This window comes from Serinus canaria, chromosome 25, assembly GCF_022539315.1.
Source record: "Serinus canaria isolate serCan28SL12 chromosome 25, serCan2020, whole genome shotgun sequence".
Lineage (NCBI taxonomy): Eukaryota > Metazoa > Chordata > Aves > Passeriformes > Fringillidae > Serinus > Serinus canaria.
The window spans coordinates 8,621,240-8,635,476 of NC_066338.1; the positions used below are offsets into that span (position 1 = coordinate 8,621,240).

The 14,237-nt window shown below is 55.4% G+C and overlaps 1 protein-coding gene and 1 pseudogene across 1 annotated transcript in view; one reads left to right on the forward strand and one right to left on the reverse strand.

Annotated features, from left to right (window-relative positions):
• Positions 1–4,039: 4,039 nt before the first annotated feature.
• Positions 4,040–14,237, reverse strand: part of LOC103824723 (zinc finger protein 420-like) — a 210,159-nt gene continuing 199,961 nt past the window's right edge. Inside the window, 1 exon segment of the mRNA XM_050984017.1 lies at positions 4,040–6,187. Within this exon segment, the coding sequence (XP_050839974.1) occupies positions 5,361–6,187 (827 nt within the window). The 3' untranslated portion in view covers positions 4,040–5,360.
• Positions 11,249–14,237, forward strand: part of LOC103824895 (zinc finger protein 208-like) — a 193,029-nt pseudogene continuing 190,040 nt past the window's right edge.

The following is a 14,237-nucleotide window of genomic DNA, read 5'->3' on the forward strand; positions in this document are numbered from 1 at the left end:
ACGCATCCGGGTAGTGCCCCCAGCTGCTAGCTGCTGCTGTGCTCCCAGCTAGCCGGCGCCGCCTCCCCCCCCGCTCTCAGGGGAGTAAAGTGCACTCGACGCAGCAGCGCAGCAGGTAAGCTGGGGGGACGAAGCAGGGCTGGGTGCGTGTCACAGCTGGACAAGGTGCTGCATGCGGGTGAGTGTGCTCCATGTGGCCTGCCTGGGCACCAGGATGCACGCACACGACCCAGTGACTCTGGACATGCACTGGGCCCTTCCCATGGATCGCCCAACTGCGGCGGGCACTGCCTGCCATCCCTCCACCCGCACTCCACCTTGCCATGGCCGGTGCCCCAGCGGTGGCCGCTGCCATCATCATCGTCGCTGTGTGCCGCTGCCCCCTCAGTTCCTCCAGCCGGGTTCCTGCAGCATGTGGCCGCAGCCAGCATCAGCCATGCAGTTCATGTGGGGGAGGGTCCCGGGCGGAGGTCCCGAGGCTGGCGCCCCACCTCAGCTGTCTCCTAACAGCCGGCTTAGAACTGGTGCGGACCAAGGGAATCCGACTGTTTAATTAAAACAAAGCATCTCAAAGGCCTGAGGCCAGTGTTGACGTGATGCGATTTCTGCCCAGTGCTCTGAATGTCAAAGTGAAGAAATTCAGTGAAACACGGGTAAATGGTGGGAATAACTTTGACTCTCTTAAGAGATGGGAGCATAGTTACTAACTAGGCATAGCTGTGGAAGTCGCGGCTCCATGTGGCCCCACTGGATACCCCTGTGGTAACAGAGTGGACTTCCGCCCCAGGGTGAGTGAGGGTGCCTATCGGCCCTCCCTGTCGTTGGACTCACCACCCAGCGATAGCTTCACAAAACCGCAGAAACAAAAATGCTTGCACAGTTTTCTGCTGTTGCACAGAGCCTTGTCCATGGGCTACTGTTGGATAAAGTTGGCAGTTCGGGAGAGGGCCGACTGCTAACTGATTGTACCCTCACTTGGACTTGACTTTTAATTTGTAACCTGAATTGACAGGATGGTACAGTCTTTGGCTTTATGGTATATATCTACCAGCACTCAGACTGACCCATTAGATCTAAGGGTCAAAGATGCCACAGTTCCATCTATACCCCCTCTGCCCAGGGAGGAGGGATTCGATCTGGTGTGTTTGGAGTTTGTTAACTCCACAATGATAATAGAAGAAAGGTTACATCAAGGATTTGGAAGGGAAGGGTTGGCACAGTTTCCTGAGGCTTATGAGATCTTCCTATTGGGACAGCCCAGCATGCAGTTAGAGGTGCAGAAGGGCCAAAAACACCTGAGGCTCTTCCCGGGCCCAGTGATGACGGTGCAAAGAGTCGAACACCCATCTTATCCGTCCCGGACAAAAAACCAGCTTGTCCACACTGTGATACCCGGTTTACTAGGATGTCAGGGCTGGTTGACCATCTAAAGAGGGCGCACGGGCAGAAAAAAATCATCTTCAGATGCTCAAAATGAGGTAAGCAAAATCTTAATTACCACAGCATCTCCTGCCATGTCCCACGCTTCAAAGCGAGAGTATGTGTGGCTCCCACTGGCAAGTGGGCCGGTGAGGTGTGCCAAAGAGGGTTTGCCACCAAGGTAGGCCTGAGCCAGCACAAGAGGATTAGACATCCTTGTGTGAGGAATGTGGAGTGGATTGAGGCCTCCCGTCCCAAAGAGTCATCAGCTCGAGGGGCTCACAGACGTGTATGGACTGAGGAGGAGGAGGCTCTCCTGGTGCAGTTGGTGGAGAGGTTCGCCGGTAATCGCAATATTAACCAGCTTATTGCGGAGCATTTACATCTAAAACCGCAAAGCAGATCAGTGATAAGCTGCGCCTTCTGGCGAGAGGTCCCTTTGCTAAAGATCAGGCTGAACTGGAAGGTGGGGCTGTACAAGGCCCCGGGTCTGCTCAGGTGCCTAAGGAGGGTCAGTTGAGGCTCCAATACCACAAGGTCATCGAGGCGGGGTTATTGGCGGGCAGATTCACTACGCACCGGGAGGCCTTCAAGAAAATTCTTGATGGGCAAGATCCACAGCAGGTGGTGAATGACGTTTACGATGAGTTTCTTGGTGTTCTGGTTGGGGCAGGCCAGAATTTAAATCTAAATCCAAGGGTCGGAAGTCACAGGCTTCCAGAGGTTGAAAGGCATCAAAAACGCCAACAGATTGGATGTGAAAGAGGGCCATAAAGAGGGGTAAATATCTGAGATATCAGAGATGCATAGAAGGCGTCTGGCGCATATTTTCTTGGACAGCATGGAAGCCTTGCAATGCCAACTTCCATCTGGTGTTGTCCATGAGCACTTTAAAAAGCAATGGGATACATCTGTCGAGTTTGGGAGCCTTGTTAATTTACATCCGTTTATGGAGGCTGATAACACCATGTTTGAGGCCTTGATTACTGAGAAAGAGGTTGACAAGAACATGAGCAAGATGTGTAAAACCTCTGCTCCCAGACCAGATGGAATTACAGTGGGTCATCTTTTTAAAAAAGACCCTAAGTTTTCCTGGTTGTCTGATATCTTCAACCTCTGGTTGATTGCCGGTACAATCCCAGACGTACTGTGGGACTGCCGGACGGTTTGGACACCCAAGTCCGTCGAGGTGAGCAGACTTGGTGATATCAATGACTGGAGGTCGATCACCATTGGTTCTACAGTGATTAGGCTGTTCTCCAGGATCGCTACGGCGAGACTGTCTTGGGCATGTCCAATTAATCCCCGGTAACGGGGCTTTATCTGTGCTTCGGGTTGTGCCGAGAACCTCAAGTTGTTGCAACTTGTGGTTAAGAGATAGAAGCGGGAGCATAAACATCTTGGGGTTGTGTTCGTGGACATTGCCAAGGCTTTTGACACTGTGTGTCATCAGGCATGTACTTGAGGGTCTGAGGTAGAGGGGTGTGGACTCACACGTGTTGCAGTTGGTGAGGGAGATGTACCGTGATATTAAAACGTGCATCTCCATCGGGAAGGATAAAACAGATCCCATTTACATTCGCTCTGGTGTCAAGCAGGGCGACCCTATGTCACCCTTACTGTTCAATCTGGCGATGGACACCCTTCTATGTAAACTCGAAAGTGAAGGTTGTGGGTTCCAGCACGGTGGATGGAAAGTTAAGGCCATGGCGTTTGCTGATGACCTGGTGCTACTGAGCGATTCTTGGGATGGCACGCAGCATAACATGAAAATTTTAGAGACCTTTTGTCAGCTAACAGCTCTCCATACTCATGGGGAGAAATATCATGGCTTTTACATCAAGCCAACCAGGGACTCATATACCATCAATGATTGTCCCGCATGGGTGATAAACAGATCCCCCCGAACATGATCGACCCAGGGAGCTCAGAAAAATATCTTGGCACGTGGGTTGAACCCTGGACTGGTTTTGCTGATTCTGGATTACCAGAGAAACTGGCAGATTGGCTCCAGCGGACTGGTTCTTCACCCCTGAAGCCTCTTCAGAAGGTCGATATCCTCATGACCCATACCATCCCTAGACTGATATATCTGGCCGACCATACAGAGGTCAATGTGGGCCTTCTCGAATCCCTTGACCTGCTAATTCGAAAAACGGTCAAGGAGTGGCTTCACCTTCCACCGAGTACGTGTGATGCAATCTTGTATTCGAGTTTTAAGGATGGTGGTTTGGGTATCATCAAGTTGGTGGCGCTAATTCCAAGTATACAAGCACGGAGACTCCATAGACTGGCTCAGTCTTCGGATGAGACTCTTGTTGGTTTTTTGAAGGAGGAACACCTGGAACGGGTGTTTGAGAGGTTATGGATTAAAGCAGGAGGGAGACAAGAGTCCATCCCGTCGATTTGGGAACCCTTACCAGAGGTTGGTGGTGGTGGTGGTGTTGAGGCCCAGTCAGAGTGGGAGGCGCCTGCTTCCAAAGTCCGCTATCCAAGACCTTGTGACTGGCGGAAAGCTGAGTTTGAGAGATGGGTACATCTGGTTGCTCAAGGCCATGGCATTGAGAATTTTGGGAATGATGTCATCAGTAATGCCTGGATAAGGCAACATAGGGGCATACCTCACCGTAAACTTATTACGGCCCTCCAGCTCAGAGCCCATGTCTACCCGACGCGTGAATTCCTGGCAAGGGGTAGGCATGAGGAAGCCGTTCGATCCTGCAGACACTGTGGAGCTAGATTTGAAACTGTGGCCCACATTGTCAGCAATTGTCCAATTACTCAGGAGGCCAGGATTAAAAGACATAATATTATCTGTGAGGTACTTAGCCGTGAGGCTAGGGCAGAGAATTGGACTGTCTTCCAATTGAAGCTGCACTTAAGAGATTAAGTTAATGAATTATTTAAGCCAGATTTGATCTTTGTTAAAGGCTCCAAGGCGGTAGTGGTGGATGTGACAGTAAGGTACGAGCACTCTGACTCCTCATTGAGGGAGGCCGCCTCAGAGAAGGCGAGGAAGTATCAACGCCTTCACCTACAGATCCAACATCTGACTAATGTAAAGGACATAGGCTATGTTGGCTTCCCAATGGGGGCCCGTGGAAAGTGGTTTGGTAAAAATGCTGAGCTACTGTCGGCCCTTGGCCTCTCTAAAACGAGGCTAGAGAGGACTGCTCGGGCCCTGGCATCTACAGTACTTTCTGCCTCTGTAGATATTGTGCACATATTTACTAGTAAAGCCCCAACGATTGTACCATTGTAGTTATCTGTTAATAAAGTCTCTGGGCCCCTTCCCCCGGTGGGTTTGCTGGACAGTGGAATCAGTTTTGGGTGGGAGGGACTCATCCTTCATAACTGCGTCATAGGCCCAATTTTGGGCTTAAATTCTAATCTGGACTTTCAAGTGGACATGCCACCTTACTTAACCCAGAAAAGGAACGTATATTATTTATATGTTTATTAATTAGCCAAATGCCTCGCCATCTAATTAGTGACACACATGAATGGATGAACGAGATTCCTACTGTCCCTACCTACTATCCAGCAAAACCACAGCCAAGGGAACGGGCTTGGCAGAATCAGTGGGGAAAGAAGACCCTGTTGAGCTTAACTCAAGTCTGGTGCTGCGGAGCATCTCACAATGAGATGATGAAAATTTTATCAGTTGTGCAGTGAGACTCAATGGCTCGTTAACAGAAGATATCTCCCTGGAGGGAGGATTGGTTGAGGAAGAGATAAAGAAAACTGTCCAATTAACAGAAGCTAAGCTGCCCCACATCCAACAGATAGGAATAGAATACCCCTATTTCCAAGCAAAGACACTTCTGTACATGGATCACAGGGAATGTGGGTCACCAGGGCTCTGTACAACTAACGTGAGTTCTTCAATGGGGGATGGAGTTGGGGCAGTGCATGAAGCTCTTCCCACAGTGGAGGCACTCTCAGGGCTTCCCTTTGCGGTGCCTCTGTTGGTGTCTGGTCAAGTGAGAGCTCCTGGAGAAGCTCTTCCCACACTGGGGACACTTGTAGGGTCTTTCCCCAGTGTGGATGCGCTGGTGCCTGAGAAGGTGGAAGTTGTGCTTGAAGTCCTTCCCACAGTCAGGGCAGCAGAAGGGCCTCTCCTCACTGTGAATCCGCTGGTGCTTGAGGAGATCTGAGCTGGTGAAAAACCTCTTCTGACACCCAGAACATTCGTAGGGCCTCTCCCCGGTGTGGACGCGTTGGTGGCTGATCAGTTGGGTCCTCTGCCTGAAGCTCTTCCCACACTCCCCACACTCATAGGGACATTCCCCAATGTGGATCACCTGGTGCTGGATCAGGTGGGAGCTCCGTCTGAAGCTCTTCCCACATTCCTGACACTCGTAGGGCCTCTCCCCAGTGTGGATCATCTGGTGGGGGATTAGGTCGCAGCGCCGTCTGAAGCTCTTCCCACATTCCTGACACTCGTAGGGCCTCTCCCCAGTGTGGATCATCCTGTGGCGGGTTAGGCTGCAGCTCTGACTGAAGCTCTTCCCACACTCCTCACACTCGTAGGGCCTGTACCCAGCGTGGATGCGTTGGTGGACGACAAGGTTGGAACTGCACCTGAAGCCCTTCCCACACTCAGGACACTCGTAGGCCCATTCCCCAGTGTGGATCATCTGGTGGCAGATCAGCTTGTTGCTATGCCTGAAGCTCTTCCCACACTCCAAGCACTTGTAGGGCTTCTCCCCATCATTGAGCTGCTCAGGGACCACCAGCTCCAAGCTCTGGTTGGAATTCTGTCCACCTTCCTGGCACAGGGTGGCTCTTTCCTCCTCAGAGCACTCTGGGCTGGGTTTGCAGCCCCTCCTCCTGCAGGATCTCCGGCGATTTTCCTCCTTGTTGGATTCCTGTGCTGTGGAGGCACTCAGAACGGCCTCTTCCACAAGGTTCTGCTGTGGGGATTTGTCCTCCTGGTCTCCATCTTCAGCTCCTGCTCTGGGGAGGAAGGACAAGGAGAGGATGGGATTTATCTCCAGGCCACAGGGAAGGGGAGGGAGATCGCCCCTGTGCATCCCTGGCAGGATGGGATTGGCAGCAGGATTGTCCTGCAGCCAGGGGCCATGCTGGGCTGGGAGATGGAGCAGGAAAGAGGGGGAAATGGGCACTGACTTCCTCCTCACCTGCCCGGTTGACCTGGGACATCTTGCTCTTCCTCACAGCCTTCTCCTCCTCCATTCAGCCAAGGTTTGGGAATGGGAAATCCTGGTTTGGAGAAAACAAGGGATGAGCACACAGAGTTTGAAGGTCCTCCTGACCAAGTCCATCTCTAGAAGTCACCAGGCATAAAAACATCCCAAACACCAAGATTTAGCAGTGAAAAAGACTCCCAGGAGTTCTGTGTCTCTGGTCTCTCCCCTTTCGTGTTTGGGGGTTCCCCCTGTCCCAGCTGCTGGGGATCACACTTGTATTGGGAGTCTCCTGTCTACTCGGTCCCTGCCCTCCCCAGGCTGCTGGCAGTCCAAGGAATCAAAAATAAATTCCTCCCATTTCCATCTCCCCAGCAGCTTGGAGTTTTGGGCTCCCGGGCTCCCTTCGCCCCTCATTCTCTGCTCTGGGCTGCAGGGGCTCCAAGGAGTCCCCCCTGCCCCTCTCCAGGCTCTGAGGCTCCCGCCAACGGCGGCATTCCCCCCTCTCTGGGCTCCCCACTTTGGGCTCCTGGGGGACACAGGGCTCTGCTCCTCCAGGCTGCCTCTGCCGCCAGCCGCCACCGCCACCCCCTGATGTCCCCCCGAGGGGCCTTTTCCGCTCAGCCTTGCACTTCTCCATTCTCCAAACAGCCCCCAAAAACCCAACCCAGGGACCCCCCGGGATATCTGGGCCGAGCTCCCCCTCCCCGCTCACCTGAGGGATGGGGGGGATGATCCCACAGGTGGGGGCTGTGGATTCAGGGAGGGCTTGGTGGTGCTGAGGCACCAAAACCTTCACTGCATTCCAAAGGAGTGGCCAAGGGAACAGCGGGGCTGGGGACAGGCCACAGGGAAGGACTGTCACAGCCACATTCCTGCATTCACTCCTCCATCCAGGTGCTTCCAGCCTGGAGGGGATATCCCACAGGAGAGCAGCTCCTGGTCACACCCCCAGCACCTGCACTGCTCCAGGGCTGGATCCAGAGCCTGCTTCTGTCTGCCTGAAGGCAGAGGCACCTACAGGACATCTCAGCTCTCCCTGCATCCTTCTCCAGGTGAGCACCCCCAGCTCTCCCCGCCTGGCTCCACATCAGAGGGGCTCCAGCTCTTGGAGCATCTCTGGTGCCTCCTCTGCACTGGCTCCAGCAGCTCCAGCTCCTTCCTGGGCTGGCCCCCAGGGCTGGGGCAGCTCTGCAGGTGGGGTCTCACCTGAGTGGGGCAGAGGAGCAGAATCCCCCCTCCCCTGCTGCCCACACTGGGGCTCAGTCCAGACTCAGGGGGGGTTTCAGGCCTGGGCCTTCCTTCTGCTTTCCTTCATCTGCCTCTGTCCCTCCTCTTCCTCTTCCTCCCACTCCTCCTCTTCCACCCTCCTCCTCCTCTTCCTCCTCCCTCAGCCTACCTCCTTCCCCTCTTCCATCCCTTCTGGCAGCACTGCCAGGGACTGGGCTGGACTGGGGGAACTGGGAGTGACTGGGAATGACTGTGACCATGCTGAGGGCAACTGGGATATACTGAGAGTGTCTGTGACCTTACTGGGGTAACTGGAACCACACTCAGACCATGCTGGGGAGAACTGGGACCCCATGCTGGGGGCAACTGGGAGTGACTGGGTGTACAATGGGGACAACTGGGCACAACTGGGACCGTGCTGGGAGGGCCTGGGATCATCTCTGGATTGTCTGGGACTATAATGGGGGCTACTGGGATCCTATTGGGATTACAGAGAGAGCAGGTGAGCCATGCTGGGATCCAGACTGGGATCATACTGGATCATACTGGCAGCAACTGGCATCAGGCTGGAAACAACTGAGGACACCTGGGAGTGACTGGGAACATGCTGGGAGTAACTGGGATACACTGGGAGCATACTGGAACCACACTGGGGGTAACTGGGAGCAACTGGAACCACACTGGATGATCATGGGAGCAGCTGTGCCCATGCTGGGATCCTACTGGAAGTGGCTGGTGTCATACTGGGGGTGACTGGAAAGGTGCTGGCTCTGACTGGAACCATACTGGAAGCAACTGGGCCCACACTGGGAGTGTCAGGGAGTCACTCTTGGCATGACTGGAATCATACTGGGAGTATCTAGGACTGATTGGGGCCATACTGGGAGTGACTGGAACCATACTGGGGGAGACTGGGTGTTACTGGGATCATCCTGGAAGCCACTGGGATTACAGCAGGTGTGAATGGATCCTGACTGGGGGTTACTGGGAGCTACTGGGCCCATGCTGGGAAGAAAATGTGGACACACTGGGAGCATCTGGGATCAACTGGAAGGTTCTGGAACCATGGTGAAGGGACTGTGACCACAACTGGGATCATACTGGGAGCAACTGGGACTACATTATGGGCAATTGACAGAAACTGGGATCATGCTGGAGGCAACTGGGAATAAGTGGGAAAGGCTTTGATCATTCTGAGGTAACCAGAATATTACTGGGGCAACTGGGAACGATTACAAACATGCTGGGGGCAACTGGGATATACTGGGAGTGTCTGTTAACCATACTGGGGGGACTGGAAGCACACTGGGAATAGCTGGGACCATACTGGGGCAACTGGGAGTGAGTGGGACCATGCTGGGAGGGACTGGGACTATTCTAGGGACAGCTGGGATCATGCTGGGAGGAACTGGGAACAACAGGAACTATACCAGAGGCAACTGGGATCATACTGGGATCACAGTGGGACCAGCTGGGTCCATGCTGGGTGAGACTGGGATCACACTGAGGGTGACTGGAATCATACTGGGATTGACTGGGAGAGGCTGTGAGCAACTGGAATCATGCTGAAAGCAACTGGGAGGAACTGGGAGTGACTGGCAGCATTCTGGGGGCGGCTGGAATATCCTGGGAGACACAGGGATCATACTGGAGGCTCCTGGAGTCATGCTGGGATTGACAGGGAGCAACTGGGAGCCACTGGCATCATACTGGGAGTGACTGGGAGTGACTGGAATTAGATTGCAAGTGACTGGGATCATACTGGGAGTAGTCACAATCGGACTGGGATTGTGGGGGGTGTGATTGGTCCCTGTCTGGTGGGTGCTGGGAGCTACCAGGCACATACTGGGAGCTGACCATGCAGCCACTGGGAGGGACTGGGAGCAACTGGGAATGGCAGCACCCGCAGCTCCCTGGTGCCCCGTGGCTGTGCCGGGATCCCGGCTCGGCTCCGGCTGCCATCCCCGGCGCTGGAAGGGGATCCCAGCCAGGGACCCCACATGGAGACAGAAACTTTAAGGAATTTAGGGATTTTAGAGGAGATAGGCTTTATTAATCAAAATAAGTGGGTAGGCCTTGATGAAGTAAAGAGTTAGGAGTTAACTAATAGTTGATTGCTTGTCAGCACAGGGTTTGGTTAGCTGGGTTTGTGATAGAAGAATATAGAAACTGATAAAAAGCTTTTGGGAACATAAAGACAATTCAGCCTCCTCTGCTCTGAAACCAACTGAAGGCAGGGAATGGGAGTTCTACCAAAGGTTCATTTGTCATATTTGCATTGAAAAGGTAGAAAGGTCAGAACTTTACTTCATTTTATTTCCTTTACTTCCTCATTTTGGGACCCATGAAAGGGACCACCGACCCACTTCAAGGAACTAACTACGCATGCTTAATGGCTTTTGAACTAATTACAATTAGTAATGGGAATGGGAGGTGCCAAAGTTATGAATATGCATTTGTATTTTGGGTATTCAATACTTGTATAGATAAAGGACTCTGTAATCACCTGTAAATTGTGGTGTGTATTTGGGAGGCTGCCCTGTGTCACAACAAACACACACTTTCCAACTTTAAACTGTTCGAGAGTCTTTGTCAGTCACAGCTGGATATCGGTACTAGATCAATATCCATATTTCTAATAAATCACATGGACATGAAGTGGGGGAAGCCCGGGCCAGGCAGGGAACTCAGGGACAGGAGAACTGGGGGGGACACCGAGATTTGGGGGCTGGGGGGTCACGGGGGAACCAAAGGGGGAATGGGAGAGCTGCGACAGCAGGGAATGGGGTTTGGGGGTTCCAGGATGGAGAAAAGGGGAGGCTGGGGTGGGCAAATCTGGGATGGGCTGGGTTAAGGGGGTTCCTGTATCCAGGAAAGGGAGCTCCAAGGGCCCCATTCCCAGAAAAAGATGGGAAAACCGGGATGGTTTGGAACAGGGGTGCTGGGAGTCCTCGGCGTTGAGGAAAGGAGGGGCTGGGGGCTGGGAGCGGCGGGATGGCCGCGAAGAGGGTGCGGGGGTTGTTGGTGCGGGATGAGGGGGTGCAGGGTGGAACCCCTGCCCGGGAATGCGGGATGCGGGGGAATCCCGGCGCCCAGGAATGGGGGTTCAGGGGTCCCCGCTGCTCCGGGATGGGCGATCAAAGAGTCCCGGTGCCGGGGGTCCCCCTCACCTCTCGCCGACCCCCGGGGCCCCAGGAGCGTCCCCAGCCCCAGCGCTGGAGCCATCGCGCTGCTCCTCCTCCTTCCCAGTGTGATCCCAGGAGAACTCCGTCAGCCAGGAGCTGCTCCCAGTATGATCCCAGTACAGCCCAGTCACAAACACTCCTGCCATCCCCCCCCCCACCCCCCTCGGTCCGTTCCGACCTTCCCCGGTTCCATCCCCGCCCCTCCCGCCGGCTGCGAGGCTTTCGGGACCGGGAGAGGAGGAGGAGGAGGAGGAGGAGGAGGAAGAGGCGGAGCGGCAGCAGGAAGCGGCGGGAGCGCAGCACGGCCGGGATCGCGCGGCTCCGGCGCTGCCTGGACTCGCCGCACGCCGGGAGCATCGCCCCCCATCCCGCAGGTGCCCGGGGACGTTCTCTCCTGTCCCATCTCCTGGGGGTCACGCTCGTATTGGGGGTCCCCGTCTACTGGGTTCCCGCCCTCCCCCAGGCTGCTGGAGACCCAGCAATCCCAAAAGTTCCCCATTTTCTGTCTCCCCACTTAGGGATGCTGGCGGTTCTGGGGGTCCCTTCTCCCCTCATTCTCTGCTCGGGGCTGCAGCGGCTCCAAGGAGTCCCCCCTGCCCCTCTCCAGGCTCTGAGGCTCCCGCCAATGGCGGCGCTCCCCCCTCTCTGGGCTCCCCACTTTGGGCTCCTGGGGGACACAGGGCTCTGCTCCTCCAGGCTGCCTCTGCCACCAGCCGCCACCGCCACCCCACGATGTCCCCCCGAGGGGCCTTTTCCACTCAGCCCTGGACTTCTCCATTCTCCAAACATCCCCCGAAAAAACCCCACCCAGGGACCCCCGGGATATCTGGGCCGAGCTCCCCCTCCCCGCTCACCTGCACCATGGGGGGGGCGATGATCCCACAGGTGGGGGCTGCGAATTCAGGCAGGGCTCCAGCGCGTGGTTCCGGCTGCTTTCCTTGATCCTCCTTTGTCCTTCGTCTGCCTCCCCCTCCTCTTCCATCCCTGCTCCTCCTCCCCCCTAACCCCGCCTCCTCCATCCCTCCCCTTCCCTTCCTTCCTCCTCCTCCCCCAGCAGCCCCGACACCCTCGGTGCCCCGTTCCCGCAGCCCTCGCAGCCCGCGGCTGGAGCGGGGATGGAGCCGGGACAGGTCGGGATGGGCAGCGCGGGGCTCTCGGCTGCTCCCAGCCGCTGCGGGCGGGGGAACCCGGCCCGGGCCAAAGGAGAGGCAAACTGGGCAAACTGGGGGCTGCACATCCAAACTGGGCCGTGCTGGGGACCCTGCCTGGGCACTGCCAGCCCTTGGGGCACCTGCGGGAGGGGGGAACGCACCCAGGGCTGGGGGATCCCAGCAGTGGCAGCGCTGCCAGGGACTGGGCTGGACTGGGGGAACTGGGAGTGACTGGGAATGACTGTGACCATGCTGAGGGCAACTGGGATATACTGGGATTGTCTGCGACCTTACTGGGGTGACTGGAACCACACTGGGAACAGGCAGGACCATGCTGGGAGAACTGGGGAGAGCTCCCAGATATCCTGGGGGGTGCCGGGTTTGGGGTTTTTGGGGGGGATGTTTGGACCTTGCCGGGCTCCAAAGCTGAGACACAGATGTCCTCAGGGGGACATCGGGGGTCCCTGGGAGGTGTTTTGGGGGGGGGTCCCGGGGCTGGAGGGGTGGCATGGCCGGGAAAGGGGTTTGGGTCTCATGGGGCCGCCTGTGGCTGCTCCCAGTGTGAGCCCAGTTACTCCCAGTATGTTCCTGATCACTTCTCCTCACTCCCTGCAGGATCCCTGTTGATCCCAGTATGACCCCAGTCATCTCATCCCCATTATGGTGCAATTTGCCCCTGCAGTCCCAGTTGCTCCCAGTTCTTCCAGTTTTCATCCAGCGTGATCCCAGTTCTCCCACTTGCCCCAGTATGATCCCCATAACTCCCAGTATGATGCCAGTGTCTCCCAGCAGGGCCCCCAGTCACTCACACTTGCCCCCAGTGCCCCCAGCACGATCCCAGTTTCCCCCAGCACATTCCCAGTGGCTCCCAGTGTGGTCCCAGTCCCCACCTGCAGGGTCTCAGGCACTCCCAGTATATCCCAGTTGCCCTAAACATTCTCATAGTCACTTCCAGGCACTCCCAGTAACATCAGCGTGGTTCAGTTGCCCCCAGTTCTATCCCAGTCACTCCCAGTATGATCCCAGTCACTTGCAATCTAATTCCAGTCACTCCCAGTATGATGCCAGTGGCTCCCAGTTGCTCCCTGTCAATCCCAGCATGACCCCAGGAGCCTCCAGTATGATCCCAGTGTCTCCCAGTATATTCCAGTCACCCCCAGCATGCTCCCAGTCACTCCCAGTTCCTCCCAGTTGCTTTCAGCATGATTCCAGTTGCTCACAGCCACTCCCAGTCAATCCCAGTATGATTCCAGTCACCCTCAGTGTGATCCCAGCCTCACCCAGCATGGACCCAGCTGGTCCCACTGTGATCCCAGTATGATCCCAGTTGCCTCTGGTATAGTTCCTGTTGTTCCCAGTTCCTCCCAGCATGATCCCAGCTGTCCCTAGAATAGTCCCAGTCCCTCCCAGCATGGTCCCACTCACTCCCAGTTGCCCCAGCATGGTCCCAGCTATTCCCAGTGTGCTTCCAGTGCCCCCAGTATGGTTAACAGACACTCCCAGTATATCCCAGTTGCCCCCAGCATGTTTGTAATCGTTCCCAGTTGCCCCAGTAATATTCTGGTTATCTCAGAATGATCAAAGCCTTTCCCACTTATTCCCAGTTGCCTCCAGCATGATCCCAGTTTCTGTCAATTGCCCATAATGTAGTCCCAGTTGCTCCCAGTATGATCCCAGTTGTGGTCACAGTCCCTTCACCATAGTTCCAGAACCTTCCAGTTGATCCCAGATGCTCCCAGTGTGTCCACATTTTCTTCCCAGCATGGGCCCAGTAGCTCCCAGTAACCCCCAGTCAGGATCCATTCACACCTGCTGTAATCCCAGTGGCTTCCAGGATGATCCCAGTAACACCCAGTCTCCCCCAGTATGGTTCCAGTCACTCCCAGTATGGCCCCAATCAGTCCTAGATACTCCCAGTATGATTCCAGTCATGCCAAGAGTGACTCCCTGACACTCCCAGTGTGGGCCCAGTTGCTCCCAGTTGCTTCCAGTATGGTTCCAGTCAGAGCCAGCACCTTTCCAGTCACCCCCAGTTTGACAGCAGCCACTTCTAGTAGGACCCCAGCATGGGCACAGCTGCTCCCATGATCATCCAGTGTGGT